This window comes from Dermacentor albipictus, chromosome 2, assembly GCF_038994185.2.
Source record: "Dermacentor albipictus isolate Rhodes 1998 colony chromosome 2, USDA_Dalb.pri_finalv2, whole genome shotgun sequence".
Taxonomy (NCBI): Eukaryota; Metazoa; Arthropoda; class Arachnida; order Ixodida; family Ixodidae; genus Dermacentor; species Dermacentor albipictus.
In genome coordinates, this window is record NC_091822.1 from 143835269 (window position 1) to 143856641 (window position 21373).

At 47.5% G+C, this 21373-nt stretch overlaps 2 protein-coding genes across 11 annotated transcripts in view; one reads left to right on the plus strand and one right to left on the minus strand.

The window, feature by feature from the left end:
• Positions 1-283: 283 nt before the first annotated feature.
• LOC135904639 (ESX-1 secretion-associated protein EspK-like) lies at positions 284-10737 on the minus strand. 3 transcript variants are annotated; one of them, XM_065435502.1, is made up of 8 exons: positions 10687-10737; positions 10503-10560; positions 8716-8804; positions 8206-8235; positions 6940-7044; positions 5506-5547; positions 3870-3923; positions 284-1215 (listed from the first exon to the last, which is right to left on the minus strand). In XM_065435502.1, exons 1-8 carry the CDS (start codon positions 10732-10734, stop codon positions 445-447), a joined length of 1197 nt encoding a protein of 398 aa, XP_065291574.1. In that variant the 5' UTR covers positions 10735-10737; the 3' UTR covers positions 284-444. The 3 variants fall into 3 exon arrangements, with proteins under 3 accessions (XP_065291574.1, XP_065291573.1, XP_065291575.1); XM_065435501.1 differs by having other exon boundaries at positions 8716-8810; XM_065435503.1 differs by lacking the exon at positions 8206-8235 and having other exon boundaries at positions 8716-8810.
• Positions 10738-12823: 2086 nt separating this feature from the next.
• The window catches only part of LOC135904703 (uncharacterized), a 54690-nt gene continuing 46140 nt past the window's right edge, over positions 12824-21373 (plus strand). For 7 of the 8 annotated variants that reach the window (XM_070533077.1, XM_070533081.1, XM_070533084.1 and 4 more), the window contains exons 1-5: positions 12824-12923; positions 13183-13309; positions 14411-14544; positions 19220-19369; positions 20253-20516. In XM_070533077.1, coding sequence (XP_070389178.1) covers positions 12840-12923; positions 13183-13309; positions 14411-14544; positions 19220-19369; positions 20253-20516 — 759 coding nt within the window. In that variant the 5' untranslated portion in view covers positions 12824-12839. Of the gene's footprint in view, positions 12988-13182; positions 13310-14410; positions 14545-19219; positions 19370-20252; positions 20517-21373 lie in introns of all 8 variants that reach the window. The other variant, XM_070533083.1, reaches the window with a different exon arrangement.

The window sequence follows — 21373 nt, forward strand, 5'->3', positions numbered from 1 at the left end:
AACGATTACGCCTGAAATGTTGCCTTTACCTTCAGATTGGTGAGGGGACCACACCAGACCTGTGGAGGTAGAAATTCAACGCAGGTATACGGCAGCGCAGCCTCGTGATGGACCCTTCATTTTTCCGTGTTCGGTAAAAATCTCTGTGCCGAGGGTATAGGAGATGTCGGTGATCCACAGAGTTGGCAATTGTGGAGCCTGATACTGCCTGCATGACGATGCACTCCTGCGAAACGCCCTCTATATTACTTTTCGCTGTGCCCTTACCAGAACAAAGTGCCGCTTTCAGGTATGCCACGTTTCTGCACGCGTCTGGTTTAATCGCAGCAATCGTATCAGTTGACCGTCAATAAAACAATATTTTTATAGCGTCGTACAGCTAGAGAAGAAAAATGGCGCGAAGAGCGAAAAATTCCGTCAGCGCTGGCGCGCGTCCCCGTCAACTCAGCGGTGTTTCTTGCTTTTGCGAGTCCCCGCAGGAGGAGGCGGGACCGGGCGTCGCGCCTTCATGACGCGGGAAGGGGGCACTTCCTGCTCGCTTCGCGCGGCGTTGACGCCGACGGCCGTGCGGTCCACGGCGACGTTAGCATATGGGGTCATCGGACCACCGGGGGTAGACCGCTGGGACGACGTCGCCGGCGCCGTGGACACCGCGCCACTCGCTGTCGGAGTCCTCGAGGCCGGTGTCGGCGTTTCGAGCGTCTGCGGGACTCTCGCATCGCCGCTCCTAGACGCGCTGGACGTCGTCCCCCCACTAGACTTCGAACCGCGGGACGGCGTCTGGGCGATGGGTGTCGGCGTACTAGGCGTCAGGGCGTTGGATATTGGACCGCTGGACGTCAGACGTTGTTGGGTCGGAGGAAAGCCGGGTCCAACGGGGATTCGGCCTGGCGATCTGGACGCGGCCCCCACGGGCGACGCAGGTACCGGCGTGATAATGAAGCGTGAAAGCCCAGCAGGGTACATCTGCGGGTGCGCGGGTGACGGAACAAAGGAAGACAGGCCGCTAGCTGGAAAGATCGGCGTCGGGTCACGGAAGATAGCCGGGTCAATCTCTGGCTGCGGGATGCTACGTTGTGGCCTGGTTGTTGGGTGACCACCGTGTTGGCTCAGGTCGCCAGGAGTCGCGCGGACCTCGGCTGCCCCGTCAAACGCTTTGCCTCCGGTCGACTCGTACACTTTGTAGAAGGCGTACAGCTTCGTCGTGTAGTACAGCTGCGTACAAGCATACAAAAAAAAATGACACGAACGTGAACCGCTAACGGCCATACGGCGAAAATAATGCAACTAAATCAGGTTGCGGTGCCACAAAGACCACGCGTACAACGACTCGCCACTTTTCAGAACAGGCAGGGAGCAGCAATCTGCATTGTTAGCTGGTAGGCGAACATTGCAACGCGTATCTCACGAACGATATTGTAGTACTCATTTTCTTTCGTTTCAGCGAACGGCTTGCCTGCGCCGACTACCTAGTGTGTGATTTACTCTCAACCTTGGTAACTCTTTACGGATCGTCTTCTTTACTTATACCATTGTCAATTACTGGTCTTAAAGACGTGCGGCCTTTGTAGGCAATGTGTGGTACAGCGAACGTACACGCAGGTAAATGTGTATAATATATTTGTGCGTGAGACGACGAGAGAAGACGTGAGAGAAGACAATAAAAGCCAGTTTCGCTTTTCGTATATCGCGCCAAAACATCGAACCTATGATATAGGCTTGACGCCACAGGCATCAGGCATTTCCACGCGTTGAATAGTTCTGCTTGCGCCATTGTTAGTATTACGACGGCATGAACAGATTTTTTAGGAATTTCGAAGTGCCATTTTTTGCGTTATACTTAGGAATGTCCAAGAGGAAAAAAGTAGTGTGTGTGTGTGTGTGTGTGTGTGTGTGTGTGTGTGTGTGTGTGTGTGTGTGTGTGTGTGCGTGCGTGTGCGTGCGTGTGCGTGTGCGTGCGTGTGCGTGTGCGTGTGTGCGTGTGTGTTGTGTATGCGTGTGTGTTGCGTGTGCGTGTGTGTGCGTGCGTGTTGCGTGTGCGTGTGTGTGCGTGCGTGTGCGTGTGCGTGTGTGTGTGTGTGTGTGTGTGTGTGTGTGTGTGTGTGTGTGTGTGTGTGTGTGTGTGTGTGTGTGTGTGTGTGTGTGTGTGTGTGTGTGTGTGTGTGTGTGTGTGTGTGTGTGTGTGTGTGTGTGTGTGTGTGTGTGTGTGTGTGTGTGTGTGTGTGTGTGTGTGTGTGTGTGTGTGTGTGTGTGTGTGTGTGTGTGTGTGTGTGTGTGTGTGTGTGTGTGTGTGTGTGTGTGTGTGTGTGTGTGTGTGTGTGTGTGTGTGTGTGTGTGTGTGTGTGTGTGTGTGTGTGTGTGTGTGTGTGTGTGTGTGTGTGTGTGTGTGTGTGTGTGTGTGTGTGTGTGTGTGTGTGTGTGTGTGTGTGTGTGTGTGTGTGTGTGTGTGTGTGTGTGTGTGTGTGTGTGTGTGTGTGTGTGTGTGTGTGTGTGTGTGTGTGTGTGTGTGTGTGTGTGTGTGTACTTGCGTGCTCCGGACTACCATCAGTGACATTTCGTACCTCAAAAATTGAATTCATGGATAGCCTGCACCTCAAAAAGGTATGACGTAATGCAAGCGAATTTCTCGCGCATTTGTGGCTAAATTGCCGCCCTTTTCGCTGTTCCTTCTGTTCTTCTGTGTCAAACCTCCGACATCGGTAAATGGTTTTCAACGCTTACAGGTTCTCTAATAATAAGTTGGAAGTAACGAACGCCTGAAGCGTTCTAAACGAAACCTGTTTCACACCGCATATTTTCTGTCCAATGCGTTCCACGGCACGGTAGCGGCGTATTTGGACAAATGCTCAATCGGCTCCGGGGAACATTTTCTACACAGCACTACGCGAAGCCTTGCACTGAAATGAATGAATGAATGAATGAATGAATGAATGAATGAATGAATGAATGAATGAATGAATGAATGAATGAATGAATGAATGAATGAATCTGCGGTCAAAATTCACTAATTAAAGAAACAGCTTTAATATATTCTCTCTAATAGTGAAGCTTAATTCCTACTCATTACCATTCTTTCAGTGCGCCTTCATTTCGCTTCCATTTTGATACCTTCAGACTGCGTATGATGTCGTTTTAACGTATATGTACTCAACTTCACTAATTATGTTATGCACGTTATGTCATTTATATCGTTAATTCATCAGTGTTTAACGCGATTACCCTACAGCACCTTTATATCTGCTTCTTGCTTATGCACATTTAGTTCTTTAATGATGCTGTTATGTGCTAAAAACCTTTGTTTATGGTTTGCGATGTGTTGCAACCGCTGCAACCTGTGCTTTATTATGTTTAGCTTGGAAATGTGGTCCAGTTGTAGTCTTTGACTTCGAAACCTGCTTCTTTATATTAACATCCTGTAATTTTTCCAATCACCCCAGTAAAACCTGTTCTGATTCTGAGTGTACCCTACGGCCTATACTTTAAGTGCAAGGCCTTGTCGATTCCTGTCGACCGATATAAGATCATCTCACGGCTGTCAAAGCCCACAGCTTCCGAGTTGCTCTGAGTCGGTTCGAATTAATGTAGCAGCGCCATGCAGCGTGCCAGTCCACATAAATCTATTACATCTACCGCATCTTAACACTTCCGGAAAATGTTCAGTCATTGCGTAGCGGACACTCTACTGCAGCGGGCAAAGATTACATTATGGACGACGCAATCAAGACATTCTTGAGTAGGAGACGGTGCCCGCTTGCTGCACCAGCCTGAGATGAGTTCAATACCGGAGAAGCTACTACGGTCTGCTCATTACACATTTATATTTCCTTAATGAAAATTTTTCCTAGCGTAAATTCATCGCTTCTGCTTACCTTACAGAAGCCAGCCATTATAATGCAGGGACTCCAAATCACGACAATCTTCACCTGCAAATTAGAAACACAACTGCTTTCTATGGCTGTAGCACCAATCCCCAGAGGTTAACGACACCAACTCCGTTACTGTATAGGTCCCAAATATGATGCATAAAGGTAAAAAAAAAATCTAAATCAAAGCCATCTATGCGGATCGAACGAACTGTACATATCACCTGAAACCTTAAAATGCATCCAGTGTGTTTTGTATCGGTATCGTAAATTTGAAAGAGGCGTACACGATAGGCATCAAATTATGTGCGCGTTACGATAGTCTTAATGTAATAAATAGGAAACATTCGTTCTGTATAGTACCGTGGAATATTGCTTTGGCATCAAAACGAAAACGGAGGCTTCCATCGCGAAGGCTTCTTGAAGCCCAAGCAGTGATGCGGGAGCTTTATGTGTTGTAAGGTACACGATGCCAAAGAGACTCATGCAGAGTCGGTGGTGGTGCACAGTAAAATAAAGAAAAGCAAAGTTTTTCCATAAGGTAACACTTTGCTTCCACATAGAAACATATTTCTTTGACTCGGATGCCCGGAAACGTAACATTCTTTACATACGTTCCCGGGCATCTGGAATCTGTTACTTCCGTGACGTTAGCAGATGAGACAGCAATCTCGGAGGAGACATCACGTGATTTATTGAGCAAGCGTTCTGCGCCATTGGGACTGGAAGCCGACCGCGGTAAAGAGGAGTAAAATGGAAAGAACATGGAACAAAGTTCTTGGCTCAAGTGGCAGGCATCTAGTAAAGAAGGCATCGGTTGCACTTACTATATAATGTGATCTACTGTCGTCGAACAATTAAGAGATGTCTGGGGCAGGCATTTCCACAATGGCCACGAAACGTTGTCCCCTTGTCGAAGCACTGGCTTTATAAAAACACCTCTTTATTAAAAGGAAAATGAGACATGCAACCAACCGTAGCTAATTGCTACGAAGAAAACCCATCCGGGTTCCTGGAAAGAACAGCCTCATAGTTGAAGAAAAATTCGCCCTTGTCCGGGACACAAACTCAGGACCACCGTGTTTCCGGGGCAGCCGCTCCACCATCTAAGCTAACCAGACGGCTAGCGGATGGCAGGGCCAAGTCCACTTTATCAACAACTCGAAGCAAAGGCAAGAGCTAGAAGTAATAGTTAACTTGCGGTTTTCCGCAGGACTATTAGGCCAAAACATCTCTTGCTCAACAACTTTCGGTCACTTCACGTATCCATCTTCTTGTTAACCTATGTAGTGCTTGGATTGCTACAATATGCACACACTGCTAACGCTTCCTGATGCTTTTCCAGCAGACAGCGATGGCTCTTCCTATAATGATATCGCGAACAGTATAGCGCGTATATACGTCAAGCAAGCTGACAGCTGGAAAACAATGAGGCTAGAACGCAATGACAGCAATAACGACTGGACGACGCGCTGTCACTGTCACCGCTCTCATCTCCTTTGTAGCACAGTTGTCTTCCTTTCCTGTTGTCGAGCACGCACCGAGGACGTCTCACCTTCGCACCATTTTGAATGCCAGGATAATGTTCTCTACAGTGAACATTGCCTGGACTACTTTGTACGAATGAGTCGTCTGTGCTTACCTGCTGTTCCAAGGTAATCTTATCTGCGTCCTGTTCCGTGTACTGGAAAAAGGATACAGAAATCAACAATTAAAGTTCACGGTATAATAAGCTGCTCGGAGAGTCGGTTCAAATCTAGGGGTTGCATATTAGCAGGAACTGCAAACAAAGATTTGAAGCTGGCAGCAAGGAAGAGCATACCGAGTGCGAAAATGTTAACCTTTCATTAGCTGGAATAGTGAACGTTTGTTGACTAATGCTGCACGATTAGGCTTGCAAACTGATGTCTATGAAAAACTTGAACCTTCTTTCATGTTTAGTTATAGCGTGAATTGGTAATTAAATTTCTATACATATCTATAATTGCCGTTCGATTGTTGTAGATGTTTCGATTCCCGGCCCAGACGACCGCAATCCGTTGGAGGTTAAGTGCTAATCTGCTCTGTGCTTAAGCCTTTGGGGGTACATCTTTTTAAAATGTGAGATCGCAAAGTTATTTTCGAGCCTTCTACCACCAGAGATGGCGCCTAGCTCCTCTGGTGCCTCAGAAGTTTCCGGCACCGTGCATTGATCTAGAGAGTATAACTCGGAGGTCCATGCATGTGTATGCATGCTTGCTAATCGCGACATGCTTGCTAGATGCCACCACTATGCCACGCAGTAGGCAGTCGAGCAGAAAGGTGCTTAAGGCACACGTTACCGATCACGCTGCTATATTAGTAATGTGTTTCAGAAATGAAGGAATCAAAAAAGAAAAAGAAAGCCGAGGCATAATGAGCGGAATGCGAAGAAGGGCTACCCGCTGTATACATTCTGCTGTTTGCTAAATGTTGGCTTAGAAATGGCGGAATGAATGTTCTTCGGCAAACCGCGAATGCAATTCGACTCGGCTGTGATTACGTTATCAAGGAAGGAAATGAACCAGGAGTGAGCATTAGGTCACAGCCAGCATTGGCATGGCAACTTTCAGCGAGGCCTTTCCCTTCGCTTCTTTCTCTAGAAAAGCTAGGCGACCTCCGAGGCTCGGCGCATTGACCGAGAATGGTTGGTTTCCGGTAGTTTTTATTTGATGCCGGCACTTGTGCGGCTGCTCTGCCCGCGGAGCGCGGAAAGAGCGGACGGTTTGGGTTGAACTAAAGCCTACCACGCACTCTGACGTGAAGATCACGTGTCGGGCTGACTCTATTTGCTGTACTCGCGTTGAACGAGGCCCCATCCTATAGTTCTTTATTTCCTCAGCGGCTAACTTGCATTACTGCATCGTAAGTCGGGATCAGTAATCTGTAACGGGCGAGGAAATGTTAATGAACTCAATGTGACGATCGCACAGCGCATACATGCATGCAATCTAGTCGACCAGCTTTTACAGGGTTTGTGCAAACACCCTGCAAAGGAAGTGCTGCCAACAGCAGTCGCTTGATTCTTCCATTCTGAGAAAGAGGGACTCGCACTCACCCACTTGGGCGGGTAACGCAGGCCGGCCAGGTTGGCACCGCAGCAGAAAAGCATCGCCACAGTGTTCCACGCCACGAATGCGCGCAGAACGGTCGACACTGCCGCCTGCAACGTACGCCACCAACAGAAACTGGAGCGCGCTTCGGAAATGGTCGCTGTTTCGTAAACTCTTCAGACCCTAGATTCGGAGCATTCTGGGTCAGATTATCAGACGTTGACGCGTTCCGCTAAGGAAAATTTACGTTTACTAAGACGGCGGACGTTTATCTGGGACAGAACCGTTTGGAATTAGAGTATTTGCAGAAATAGTTTTAAACTATTTACTTCTCCTTCTTCTAAAGTGAACCTCGTCCTTAAAATACTGGATTGAATTCACAAAGCTCTTCGTTCGTAAGTACACTTTGCTATTGGCGGGTTACCTTCGTTAATATTATGTCGAGCATTAGGATTGACGGATGGACTGGCATTTGTTTTACGAATAATGTTAGTGCATGAGCTTTTTTCGTAAATGCCGGCTGTGGTCTCTTCTTTAGGTAGAAGCGACGTCACATAGCTTGATGAGCCTCACAAAATTGGTTCTTGAATTTCTTATTACATTTGATATGCTTTTGATGGCGCGTTTCGCTATTATTATATACTTAACAGCTAATGATTGTTAGCGTCAAGTTGGCAGCCGTCACTCAGTATAGAATACAAACTAGGCGTTTTCTCAATTAAGGTATAGAGGATTCTGCAGCGTTTACTGGAGCGTGTGTGTGTGTGTGTGTGTGTGTGTGTGTGTGTGTGTGTGTGTGTGTGTGTGTGTGTGTGTGTGTGTGTGTGTGTGTGTGTGTGTGTGTGTGTGTGTGCGTGTGTGCGTGCGTGTGTGCGTGTGTGTGTGTGTGTGTGTGTGTGTGTGTGTGTGTGCGTGTGTGCGTGTGTGCGTGCGTGTGTGTGTGCGTGTGTGTGTGTGTGTGTGTGTGTGTGTGTGTGTGTGTGTGAATTTAAATTTGTTTATGATTGGTTGTGGCAGTAAAATATCTTCTAAATTAATTCATTTCGATTCTAACATCACCTTCAGGGGAAAAAAAGCAAAATAAAGCAAGTGCTATTCAGACACAACTTGATCCCGACGTACGGAAGGCAAGGTATATTGTATGGAGTGGTCAGAAATAATTCTGCTCAATGGGTTAAATCTTCCGTTTCATCAAATGATGCAGTAGAGAAAATTAGTTTGTCAAGTGCACCAATATTCATAAAGAAAGCAAGATGAATGCATTTACTCACATGACCTGCGCTAGTTGCTTTTGATTTCTCCTGTGTTTTTAGAAAAAAAGATAAAAAATTTAATTTGTTGAGCAATATTGATCAGGAAAAGTAATTCGCTCGTCTTTGCATTCCTAGGCAAAGCATGGGCTACGGACGACTCCGTAAATGTGGCCCTGGAACTTATCTTGAGCTATACTTCGACTCTTTTTTATGCGTCGTACCCCAATGGAGGTCGAAAACCTTCTGCAGCTTATTCTGCAAAATGACACAATTATTATGCAGCATGAGTTTGCAGAAATTATTCTTGCAAAGACATAATATGGTTTTCAGAGATTAAGCCCTGCCTGTTTGGAACAGCTGTTTGTGAAAATGGCAAAACGCGCCCGTCAATCTCCCAGAGTCTAATAGATAGCACCGTCTCTGCTATGAGGAGGCGACTCCGGCAATCTTGCTACTCTACTGATGCCATCCGCTGTTTAGTTAAGTATCTTTAGGGTACGGGGATGTCATTACTGAACGCAGCCGTACCGCCTGCCAAAGGAGTCGGATGACCGCTGCGTCGCTGATGATGTTCAAGAAGCATTCGGCGCCAAGCAACACGTCCAATACGAGCCCTTCTGTTTCTGCGGCAGGAGAGAGAAAAGGGCACCGTCACTGCCATGGAAAACCATCCCCCCAAAAAAGTAATTTGGTCCTATGCTACAAGACTTTTCACATGTACCTGCTAGACAGAAAAAGCATTATACAATAAGATTCACCATACCCGTCTTTAAAGGGAAGCTGAAGAGTCTGTCGAATTCAATAAGACGCTCATATACGGATGCGGGAACCTTATAAACCATGTCGGTAAAATTTGGGTTTTTTTTTTCAATTAGGAGCGACGTAATCGTCGGTTGAAATTGCGCTGTAGCTCCGCCCCCCTTTGAGTGAGCGAGCGGAGCGGAGACCGGAAACCGCGGTGTTGTGACGTCAACTCTGCTTCGTTCCTTCGCAGCGTCCGCGACCGTGCCTGACCGCGCTTGTTTCTGCGTGCGTGCCATCGTGTATCTGCTTCGATCGACCCTGCATTCCTTTGTTGGTGCGTCTGCGTGTATGTAGAGTGGTAGTCAACGTGCGTGGTAGTCAACGTGAGTGGTAATCAACGTGAGTGGTAGTCAACGTGAGTGGTAGTCAACAGATGAAGGTCGCTACACGTACCGCATGAACCGGGAAGCTTTTCGCGCGTTTAAACCGTCTTTGTAGATTGCCGACAGCTTTGGACAGCGCACAAATGCCGACGATCGCATCCCCGCTTACGTTCCACGAGGAGGCATGCAGGAACACAACACTACAGTTGTTTGACCGGAAACTAGCTCACTAGATCACCGAAAGATCGCCGAGATCACTAGATCGCTTTGGAAAAAACACACTCACTAAAGAGCATTTCCAACACGAGGAGATCACAAGGCTTTGCTTTCGTTCGCGTCTAAAGCACTGCTCGCACCAGCATCGTTTGCTTCTTCGAGAGGCCGGCTCTTCGCAATCGGCTCGTACATGTAGGGAGTAACGCCGAACTCCTCAGAAAGACGCAGTCTCTCTAAATTTTCCATTACCGTCTCAGAAAACAGCACCAAACTACCTGGCACCGCGCTTCATGTGTAGCGGCAGCGGTCGGCAGCGGCAGAGTTGACGTCACGACGCAGAGTTGACGTCACAGGCAGAAACGAGACGCACGAGCTGGGCGTGTCCGCTGCTGCACTTTTCGTCAAAATAAAATATATTTGCGCTTTCTTTCGCTCAATTTGGATACGATATTCGAATTCGGAGGGTTGAAAACCATTATGTACAGATGTTCACTCATTTTTTCTGGAAAACCTTTCAGCTTCCCTTTAAAGGGAAGCTTTCTTTCTCTATCTCTCCGGGATTTGCGGTGATGTCGCCAATTGTCCCGCAAAGTAAGCATTGTCAATGATAAAAATGCACGCGATGGTGAGGTTCAACCCGGACACCATCGTAGCAGCTGAATGCTCTGTCTCTAATCATCATCACAGGCTTCCTGCACACACATACACAAACACAACGTTCGCCAGCAGCAAAATATGAAACAGAATAAACTTCGCGTAATATTTAGTTAACTAAAGTTCATTTTTTGCAAGAATACACTCCTACAAGAGATACCTTTCGTGTAGCCAAATGCTACGTTATTTTTCACGCTCTGTGGAATCAGCGTACTGGCTTTCCGTCCCCATAGTGCATGCCTTTAAGGAAATCACTTGCGGCAAGCTACACCGAATACTGTCAGGAGCACAAATGCAAACGCCATGGAGCAGACTTACGCGCCCCAGTCCTGTGAAAGCCGTAAGAAAAGCGCACGATGCCGACAATGTTGGGCACCTGCGCCGAGACAAGGTCAACAACCTTTGTAGAAAGCCACATTTTCTGTCGTCAGATGCCTAAATGCTCAAAGGGTAAAAGTGCGCAAAATGGGACAGAAGAGTGTTTCGCAAGCTCAACATTTACCATGTGGATTCCGATTAGGTAAATGGCGCCTTTCCTTGACGCAATCATGACTTCTTCTACTTCTTCTTCTTTCTACATTCGTGCGAAGCGTTTGAAGCAATACCGATGTTGCTGCCGTTGTTGACGATGATGATTATGACACCTCTGAATTTCGCTGCGCCTGGGTGAATGTGAAAGCTGATAAGGAATCAGAATATATGAATCACCAGATAATATTATGGGTGGAAGGAAAATAAATAAAATAGTAAACCACTTTTCCAGTCGTGAAAGGCAAACATTTTACTTTGATATTACCGTGTTGCTTTAACCATTATAGCTCCACTATTCAGCCTTCGTGATGACTAGTGCACATAAAGATTTAAACAAGGTCAGTATAACGGAAGGATTCCATTCGAAAGCTATCCCTTCTGGCGCTTCACAAGTGGTGCAAGCCACACATGCTATCCCGAGGATATACTATGGTTGTCCGCAGTCGAAAATAAGGGAAGCGAACAAATCTAAGCTCACTTAACCTAACCTGCATTGGATTGGCTAAGAAACAAACACACGGGTCAACGCTGTCTAACAAATAGCCTGTACTGAAAACACATGAAATAATATATATTGCGATACAAAAAATAATAGAAATGGAAAATGAGCAATGTAGGTCGCAATTCCAAAGAAAAAAATTGATAGCCGAAGCTTCCTTAAGGGAATTTATCGCGCTGCGAAGCATCATATAGTGACACCTTATTTACACGTTTGCGAGGTAAACGTTCTTGTTCCTCTTCCGTTAGAGTATCGCTGTGCACCGCTGGCTGTTCTGGCGCATGAGCGCACGCCTCAGCGCCAGGTTCGCGCTATTCGCGCGGTATACCTGCGGTTCTACAGGTAGCGCACTTCGGTAAGGTTAATGTGCTCTTTCAATAGAATAAGCGCCAAAAAGTGACAGCACACAAGAAGAAAACCATACAACACTGTTGAAAGGAGGGGGTGGGGCAGTAGTGGAGGAGGAGGAGGAGGATGAAAAGGAAGGGAGGAAAGGTAGGGAGGTCCACCAGACGCACGTCCAGTTTGCTACCCTACACAGGGGAAGGGGTTTAAGGGAAGAAAAGAAAGGAGAACGAGAGAAGAAGGTACTATAGGTGTGAGTAGATGCGGATGTCCGTAACTTCGCGCCTATAGTCGGGCACTGAGGCCAGTCGCTTTCATCAAACGTAGCAGTGCCCACGTCGCTTTGTAAGCCTGTGACGCATGAGGCCATGGTCCGAGAATCTTAGTCTCTGAACATGGTCTGTTATCTAATCGGTTTAACACCCTCTGAAGAAAGTCGCGTTCGTTGTCATAGAGATCACAAAAACACAAAACGTGTTCAATCGTCTTTTCACAGTTGCACGATTCACAGATCTGTGTGTCGGAAATTCCTATAAGGAATGAGTCGATCGGCTTTCGTAAAAGCTGCCCCTAACCAGAGGCGGCACAGTAAAGTTGCATCACGGTGGGAAAATTTCGATGGACTCTGCAGCTTCAATGTAGGATCCACCCGGTGGAGACGGCAGTTGGAGACAATTGGGACGTTCCATAAGTTTCAGTCTTCGTTTGAGCAAGTCTGTCCTTGATAAGCAAGTCTGTCCTCGCTGGGTATGTGTCACTGGATGTGCGGCGCTCTTCAATGAACTTGTTCAACAGCAACTCGGGTAACTAACGATGTACAACGGGATGTCTGCCGCACTTCAATGAGCCTCTGACACGAACTTGGGTCACCGGATATGTGCCACTGTTCAATGAGAAAAAAAAAACATTAAATTTTTTTTTCATTGTTGGGCCGAATTAGACCCGTGACATATATATATTGAGGCAATTTTGTCTTAATCCACACAGGCACCACGCGCAAACCTTGCGGTGGCGCCAGTAGATGACGCAGTGTGTTCAGCGGTGCGCACACCACTGTGACTACTTCCTCCTCTCCCCTAAATTTTTTTATTATTTATGCTCGCTTTTCTGTGTTTATGTTTGTTATTTTATTTTATTTTTATATGTCTAATTTTTTTTTCATGGCTACGCGAGCAATTGACCTGCCTGCCCATTCTAAAGGTTTTAGCCGCACTACGCGATCATTATTATCATCATCATCAAGTGCGAGAGAGGAAGCCGGCTGCATACACGCCTTATGGATGACGCGTTTCGGTGGCAAGACGCTGCGTGGCTGCATTGCCTCAGTGCAAATTGCATTAACGTTATTAACGTGGAAATTATTCGTGAGATGCGTTACACCATATTTTTTCCTGTATATATACTGTATGCCTCTTCTCCATCTCTAGGGTAACAAAGCGGACGTCTCTATGGTTAACTTCGCTAGTCGAACCATTCTTCGTTTCTCTTCCACGCAACAAGCGCAGTGGCTCACCGATCTTTTTCCGCCGATCATTGGCCGCTTCTGAGGAACTTATCGCTAGGGGTCACTGGTATCGTGAGTATCGTGGCATCGTACTAATTCTTTTCTTTTTATCCGGCCAGCTGGACACAGTTCGGTGGCTACCTAATCGAAAAGGGGAGACCACCATCCTCGTCGTCATCATCATCATCACGCCGGTTGAAGAAGAGGAAGAAGAAGAACGAGTCATGAACGGACGGCCTGAAAGTGGTGGGTACCGGAAGTCTAATTTATTGTGCATAATAATTAATAACATAATTCCTCTCAATCTCTCTATAACGCGAGGCACAACGCTCTAGAGCAACACTATATGGCAGTGTTAGATGAATATCATTGAGATGAATATCGTAAATAAACGATGCGCAAGACAGTGTACCGCCTCTAAACACATAACATAGCTCCGCTTATGGTCCTGAGAGCTGTTTCATCACGCTGTATCATAGACACCAACCACTTTTCTTACTTTTCGCCTATATACGGTTGGTCATGGAGAAGCGTGGTGAGAAGACTGAGTTCGCACGTCGCTTCCTCTAAAGCTCCTTGTTGTGGACAATCTTTTTGGACATGCAACTGGCAGTGTTTAATACGAAACCCTTCCGATCGGGTCATCCCAAACGTGTGCCCTAAGAACCCCTTTACTGAGTGCGTGTTTTTTTTTTTTTTCTTATCGGCTAACCTCCACCTCGCCAAGGCGGCTGATCCTCTTCGCTTGACATGTGCATGGCAGTGCCCATGGTTATGAAGTAAATATCTTATATGAGACCAACATAGCTTGTCGTAACACGATAACGCAACGTCAGGTCTACGTAGTACCAAAGGTATGCTTCTGTCGTTGGCTGATGTGCTCCGTTCATTTGATCTACACATTCTATAGATAATGCCTTTAATCTGATGCGCAAGCTGAATCGTTCACCTTGAACTGGCAAGACTGTCTCGAAACACGCTATCGAAACACTCGTTCTGCTGGGTGTTTGTGGCACTCGCCGCAGCCGCCTCGTAAGATCCGCCTCGAAGTGAACACCAAAACAAGCTTCAGTCAGCGAGCGTCCACTTAAAGCGTTCGCGCGCCTTCCATCAAAAGATGAAAAAGGATCTATAGACATCTCGGGAGTGTTTTGCTTTCAACTCGGAGTAAACGCCTGGAGAGTGCTCACTGCCACTTGTACGAAGGGCTGGCTTTTGATGTCCTTCGTAAGATGGCGCCAGTACGAATTATGTTCTGCGTTCTTCAAAATATAGTTCTCCTTACGACACATTTGCGTCCATCGGGCTCAAAGTGGTGGTCCGTGCTCTTTTCTATCATGATTTCAGGTTCAAGTCGCAGCAGCAGTGATGCAGCCAAGGCGAGGTGGTCTCCGCCGTCTCCGAATCGCACCGATGGCATTCGACGCGTGGGATACCTGCTGCCGTTCTACCTTTCTCCAATTCTCATCGAAGGCTCTAAGGTAGGCTCGAGTGACCTTCCATGTTATCCTGCCGGCACGGTAGGATCGACTGTAACACAACAGCATCCGAAGACAATAACGACCATGCCGCCAGTTAGGAGGCATGGAACGACGGATACTTACTAGCGCAGACCTATTCCAAGATGGCGCATGACGTATTCAGTTATGGTGATGATGATTTCTGACGACACTTTGACACTTTGTAGTGAACCATAACGTGCGGTAAATCTTTTTGTCTTGTCCCTCAATCTACGAAATAAAAAAATCACAAAAAATACATCCGTGATGGTATTTCTACTTCTGAGCGCATAAGTAGAATATATTTCCTCATCGCAACAAGTCTTTTGTGAAACATTGTCACCAGTTGTCGCCAGAGCTTCTCCTTACTTACGTCTGGGTCTTCCCGCATACGTCTACTATATAGTATGCCGAACTGTGCGATAAAATGGAAGGGAGTGGGGAAACAATTCCGAATTGAAGACTGGTATTTGAATAATACTGCCTTTAAATATGGGGTCGAATACGCTGTATTTTTTGTTCTTTTGCTTATAGACGTATACTAGGAAGAGCGTACAAAATAGCCCATGTATTTAATTCACTGTAGGCAACGCTATATGGAAGTCAATACGATCGATCAGCTTGATTGTACGTCAACAAAAAAATGAAAATTCACCATAGCTTCAGGTCGACTTGCAAAGGGAACTTGAAGCGGTTGATAGGACATATGCACTGATGTTTATCAATTGCAGGCGGGCCTCCAATCGTATCAGTAAACCAGTACATATGCACTGATGTCTATCAATTGCAGGCGGGCCTCCAATCGTATCAGTAAACCAGTACGTAAGCCCGAATTGAAATCAGAATAAATCGGATATATATGTTCGAAAGAAAAGTATATTTCATTCGCATTTGTGCAAATACGATTAATAATAGCACAACTATGTAAAAACAGTGAAGCGTTCCCGCTATTGATATCCAGCATTGTTTGTTTTTTTTATACCTACAGTAGCCCGCCAGGCTTATAGGTGGAGTAGGTGTACCAAAAATGGCAGTGGTGTGTACAGACAGGAACACAAAACTAGAACCAAAATGTAAAACTAAAACTATACGTCAGCTATGCCACTTAAAATCGAGAGAGAGGTAATAACCGGTCTTCAGCACGCAAGAAGAGCCAGTGTTCAATCATGCGGGAAAAGAAAGCTGTTTTTGAAACTAGTAGTTCAATGTTTAACGGTTCAATGTTCAATGTTTAACAATGTTCAACGGTTCAATGTTTGAGGCATGGTAACCGCTTGGCGTGCAGGCATGAAAATGGAGCGATCTGAGAAAGGACAAAAGGAGTCCTTAGACGAGTACAGAATTTCCAGAAATTGAATGTGCCGTTGTCCAGAAAGAAGCTGGAGGTTTATTTTTATTTCATTTATTTCTACTTAAGGGCCCGAAGGCATTACATAAATGGGGACATAAAATCACGCAAACTTCAATTATTTGAAAAGATACAAAAATACACCAGAAATACAGTCAAGCAAGTAAAAAATACAATTGAAAGTATATTGAAAATATAAAAGGTAAACAGTAAAAAACAAATTGGAGGACGCTTAAGCTTCGCCTTTAAGCGTGGAACTCGATCAATTCAAAGATCCCTGACTGCTTCTCACGCTTCCCGGCAGCTGGAGCGTACGTAACTGTACTGTTTACCAGGAAATGCTGGCCGCGAACGATATGCACGAACGCGGGCTTTCTGGTAGAAACGCGGCCTCTTGCCTGGAGCGCGATGCGCTGGAGGCGAGTGCCAGCTGTAGGTATTGCGAGGAACCTGGCGCGCCGGCGCGCGCGCAAGTGGCGGGCGCCATGACTGGCCTATGAGTGGTAAAAATGCTGCAAAAGGGGTTTTGTGTAGCTTTCGTAGTAACAAAATTACGTTTTTTTCGTATAGTCAAATTACAATCCGACGCTATCATATCTGTAGATTGTGTGCAACTGGCACTTTACGATTTTTTTACGTATTTTAGCTGGAAAAATTCACTTATTTCACAAACTTTCTTGCGCGAGTTGGAGGGTCTGGGTATGGGTTGTTCGAAAAATTATTTTGCCGAAATGTCCGACTCCGGATTTGTCGCGACACGGGGTCCCTCATGCTGTCGCGTTAAAAATCGGAGCACGTAGATATTTTAAAGCGAAAGCTTTACTAGCGTAGTCGAGCCGAGTTTCGCTGTCTGCAGTAATTTGGCCGCAGCTGCGCCGTAGCCTTGGCGACACATCACGCGACTCGCCGCGCCGATACCCGCCGCAGCCGGCTTGGCGCATACGCTCTCCGCAGCTGGGTCGCCGCCTGACCAGCTAACTGAAGCGCCGCACTCGCCTAGTGAGTTCGACCTTGGCCATGCATAAGAGCGAGGCCGGGCGTCTCAAAGCGGCGTCTGGCCACCCCGCGGATACCGCCCGGCGTACTGCTTCACTGGATAGGGTCTGGAATGCCAAGCGCGCTAAGCTAGCGTCGGAAACTAAGGAAGGATCGAAAACCAAGCTTGGCAGCGAAAGCTGCGGACAATCAAAGCTCTCAAACGCAAAGCAAAGTGATTTCGCTGTCATTCCTTCTTCACAGAGTGGAATGGTTGCCATTTCTTGCCTTTCGAGTATGGTGTCGTTGCTCCTTCGGAGGCGCCCGGGCACGCGATTGTCGCTTTCATTCAGCATGGCGGGAACGTTCTTCGCCAGAGGTCGTTTCGCACCGGCGCCGTTTACATTCTCGTTGCTGTTCCCTACAGCGCTCTTCGTACGCATGTTGTTATTCGGGTGTAGGAACTATACGTGTCCACCCCATTAGCTGTTTTTCCTGCTTAAATACTGCGATAACCTTGACGTCACGCTCTTGTTCACGACGAGCGCTCTAATCTGTTCCACATTTTGACATCTGCCCTGCCGCACTGCACCCGTATGTGTTTGTTAAAAATCGCTAAGTCCGTTTCTGTTGCCGGTCGTCGAAAAATTTACGGAAGCTTAATCATATATAGCTTTCGTCGTAAAAAAAAGTCACTGTTTCGCCTGAAAAGTGAAGCATCGATTGCGATATCAAAATAGTAGACATATATACGGAGTAAGGATAGTAATTTTATCGGACGTATAAACGTGGAAACATTCTCTTACTAACTGAATAAACAAGAATGGTGCCAGTGCGCACAAGCGAACATGAACACATCGCACTCGATGAGCGCGGGCACCCGCTGTCAAAACGCTGGTGTGAGCGAGCGCGGCAGCAGCAGCGAGCGAAGTGACCTTCGGGCTGTCCATCGCTTCAACGCACGAGCGGCGAGACCGCGCGCGGCCTCGCAAACTGCGTACTCGTTGGCGGAATTGAAGCCGCCGCTCCTCCCTCCCGCGCTGCGTACCCGCTTTCCTCCACATATGGTGCGCGAGATTCAGCCGCGGTTGTCAGTTCCCCTTGCGCCCTGTCGAGAAATGCGCAGGTGCTGCCGGCGCACAACGCTGTCCAACCCCTCCCACCTTTCCTTCCGTCCCCCCCCCCACGGCCTTTCGGGCTACGGAAGAGGAACGTTTGTTCTCCACTTTCTTCCTTCACCCGCGCCAGATAGAGCCGCGAACATTTAAAACCTCTTAAACTTCGTAAAGTACTGCCACGCTTTGAAGAATGGCGCCTCCTCCTCGCGCGCTCTTGCCGAGACTGACGCCGCGTCGCTATTGGCCTAATTGCATCACGTGGGCCCTCGCGCCGTGCTTCAGCGCCATTTTTGCTCGAGAAGCGTCTAGGGAGTGGCGAGGAGCGCATGTTGGCGCCGTTGCTACGCTGGAGCAGTGTAGGCGGCGCCACGGTCGAGAAGGGAGCGTGAAAGGGAGGAGAAACGAGGAGGAGTGAAGGCGGAGGAGGAGGGCGTCACTACTTTACGAAGTTTAAGGGGTTTTACGAACATTGGCTTCCCTCGCATGCTTCCCTCGCACATACAGAATACGACGCGCGGCGACGGCGTTATTGCCTTTCGACTTTATACGGAACCTCAATGCGACGCCGACGGCAGGAATGCGCCTGGAAGGTTCGTGTAATTGCTATTGCTATAAAAAGCGATATCACAGTCCTGTAAACTGTGCCTAATATTACATATCAAGTGCGCGTACTAGATGTATGCACCACTTTTAATGTATAGCACCGATCTCTGTGCAGCTTTTGTACAAAATCCTTGTAAACGTTATATTTACTTCACGCAACCTGCAAATGTGCATATCTAGTTCGAGTGCTTGAGATGTTGCCATAGATGCAGAATACACTGAAATGCGATATCTATTTTAGGTGCAGTGATATAGTTTTAAGCTACGTACTCCATGTTTTAAATTTCTGACACTTTGTGCAAAAAATCTCGAGGTTTTAAATCGAACTTTGACTTCCTAGGTAATGTCTGCTAGAATTCAACTTTTTTGTCTCACATGCAACAACTTTTTCTTCAGAATGGTCCAACAACCTGTCGTCTTATAAAAGAATTTCTGCGGTCTACATGAATAGGGAAATCACAGTTGACTCCGAGCCTAGGCTTCCTCTTCACGACATTTCCTTTGGCGTGGACAACGGGCTACCCAAATCGCTTGTTTCAATTCGAGAAGTTCTTCCAAGTGCTTTTTGCTAAACTGCAGCACGTGGAATATCTGCCGTTCCTTGTACACGCAGGCTAGCCGGTGCGTGTACAGCCTTCTGCTGCAGCTGCTGATGTGGTCATTGCACGTGGTCCCGAAGGCGGTAACCGGACTGCTGCCACTGGTGGACGGGCCCCTTCTCGGCATCATGACCACCGGCAGCGTAGCGCCCGAGTACCTCTCGGTGCGCGCATCAAATGGCTGGTCAAGTATACTGCGCAGGAATACGTAGCGTTAAACGGAGACCAACTTGAGATAACCAAAACTTGTTACGTAGGTTTACTTCCCACTGAAGCTTCGTTTGATTGGCATTGACTATGCTTTAGGCCAAGCCACATCCAGGAAAGAGCCTGCAACTTTAATATCCCAGGCTGCTTTTCTAGATACTGTCAAATTCCGGCCCGTTGGTGTATTGAGCAAGTCATTGAAGGCGTAGCCACCCTGTGAGCTAATCGGAGATGAATAGATGGAGAACTTGACAATATGGAGGAATTACACAGCATCTGAAACAGCATCCCCGGTAACCCATCCTCTGCATTACTGCTCTGTAACATTGCCCGCACCGCCGGTGGCCCCAGATTTATGTCTAGATTTTATTGCAAAAAAACTATGCTATTAACGCATCTTTCGTTGTCTTGAGCACGCTGTAGATCTTGAAGGCCGTTATTTAAGGCTATGTTGTCACGGTGCAGTTCAATTATGCCGACACTCTCCGAGCAGGATGACTGAATGAAGAAGTGGAAGTAGTGGTAAGTGATGTACGCCAATCAGTCGCCACGGTCAGCTGGGTTCGTACGAGGAGCCCACTGTGTAGTTTGGTGTTGCCGTGGCTTTATCCTGCAGCTCTATCAAGATGTAACGAGGAAACAAAGAGGCGGAATATGGTTACGACAATTATTTACAACCGCATGCAAGATGGCGACTCCGCGCATGAGACTAGGCACTGCTTCCTCTCCTTTCATTCTGTCGCCGAGCTGGACGGCTCTGTCGGCATAGTCCACCTCTCCCGCGACAAAAATCATTTGTCCTTTCTTTCTCTCAACACTCACATGACTTGCACCACTCAGGAGCCCGTGCTTAGCCTGGCGCTGACGCTGATGCTGCTGTCGGCCGTGGAGCAGCGAACAGACCTCGTTCCGCGACTGAGCCTGACACTGTGCGCCCGATTTGGGCTGCGGCGCCGGGCGCTTTTCGCGTTCGTCTGCTCGGTGGCCTTCCTCGGCGCCACGATGGTTTCGGGTGCCGCCCTGGCCCTGCCGCTCATGTGGATCACCGACCGCGTCCTGGAGTTTCTTCACGTCGAGCAGTTGGACAGGGCACTTCTTCTGCAGGTGATGCATGTTACCATGACGCCGAGCTACGTGCGAGTTCTGTTGGGTTCTGCACTGCCCTTTGTCGGAGTTATCAGCAGGCAAGAAGTGCATTTCCCAGGTCTGCAGGAGTGGCATCGATGCTCACCTCTACACTCGCGTCGCACTGGTCGTCGTAAGTGGCGCTGTCTCGTGGAAAAAAGAATTTGTATCCTGCCGAGACGATCAGGTTCGATAATGCTTTCCAAGACAGACGCCTTGCGTATACTGTATTGAAAATTTTGTAGTCACAGCTGGCTCATTTGCTTCTCGGAGCTGGTGAGGGAAGACGGAACCTTTGCGAAGAAATTAGAAGAGGCAGAAAGGAAAAATTCCCAGCGATGTAGATTTGTGTTTGTGTGCGCATGCTTGCTTCTTTTTCTAGCAGGGACACTATATCATTTAAAGTAAAGGACCGACTCGCCCAACAACGTGCTCTCCTGGATATCATTTAATGTTTCACTGTGCCCTGCTCAAAACGGCGGACACTCTCGTTAGGTGATGGAGCAGTTCTGTTCGGCTCGCGAGAGGAGAGGGTTTCGTAGGCGATAACACGGACATGCCCATTCTGGTGCTGAACCAAAACAGCTCCGAATCCGTGACCACTGTCATCGGTATAGATATCTGTTGGAGCGGTCACGCAGAGTGTGCCAGTGTAGGTAGAGTATTAAGCGACGTGATGAAGGTAGAGAAGGCCAACGTTGGCCTGTGCAGCGCTCCTTGAACATACGACACCTTATTCAGTATGTTAGTGAGACGGCCTGTGATCTCCGCAAAATTGTTGAGAAAACGACCAAAGTGCCACAGCTACAAGCTTCCTTTGTGAAATCGGGATGGGC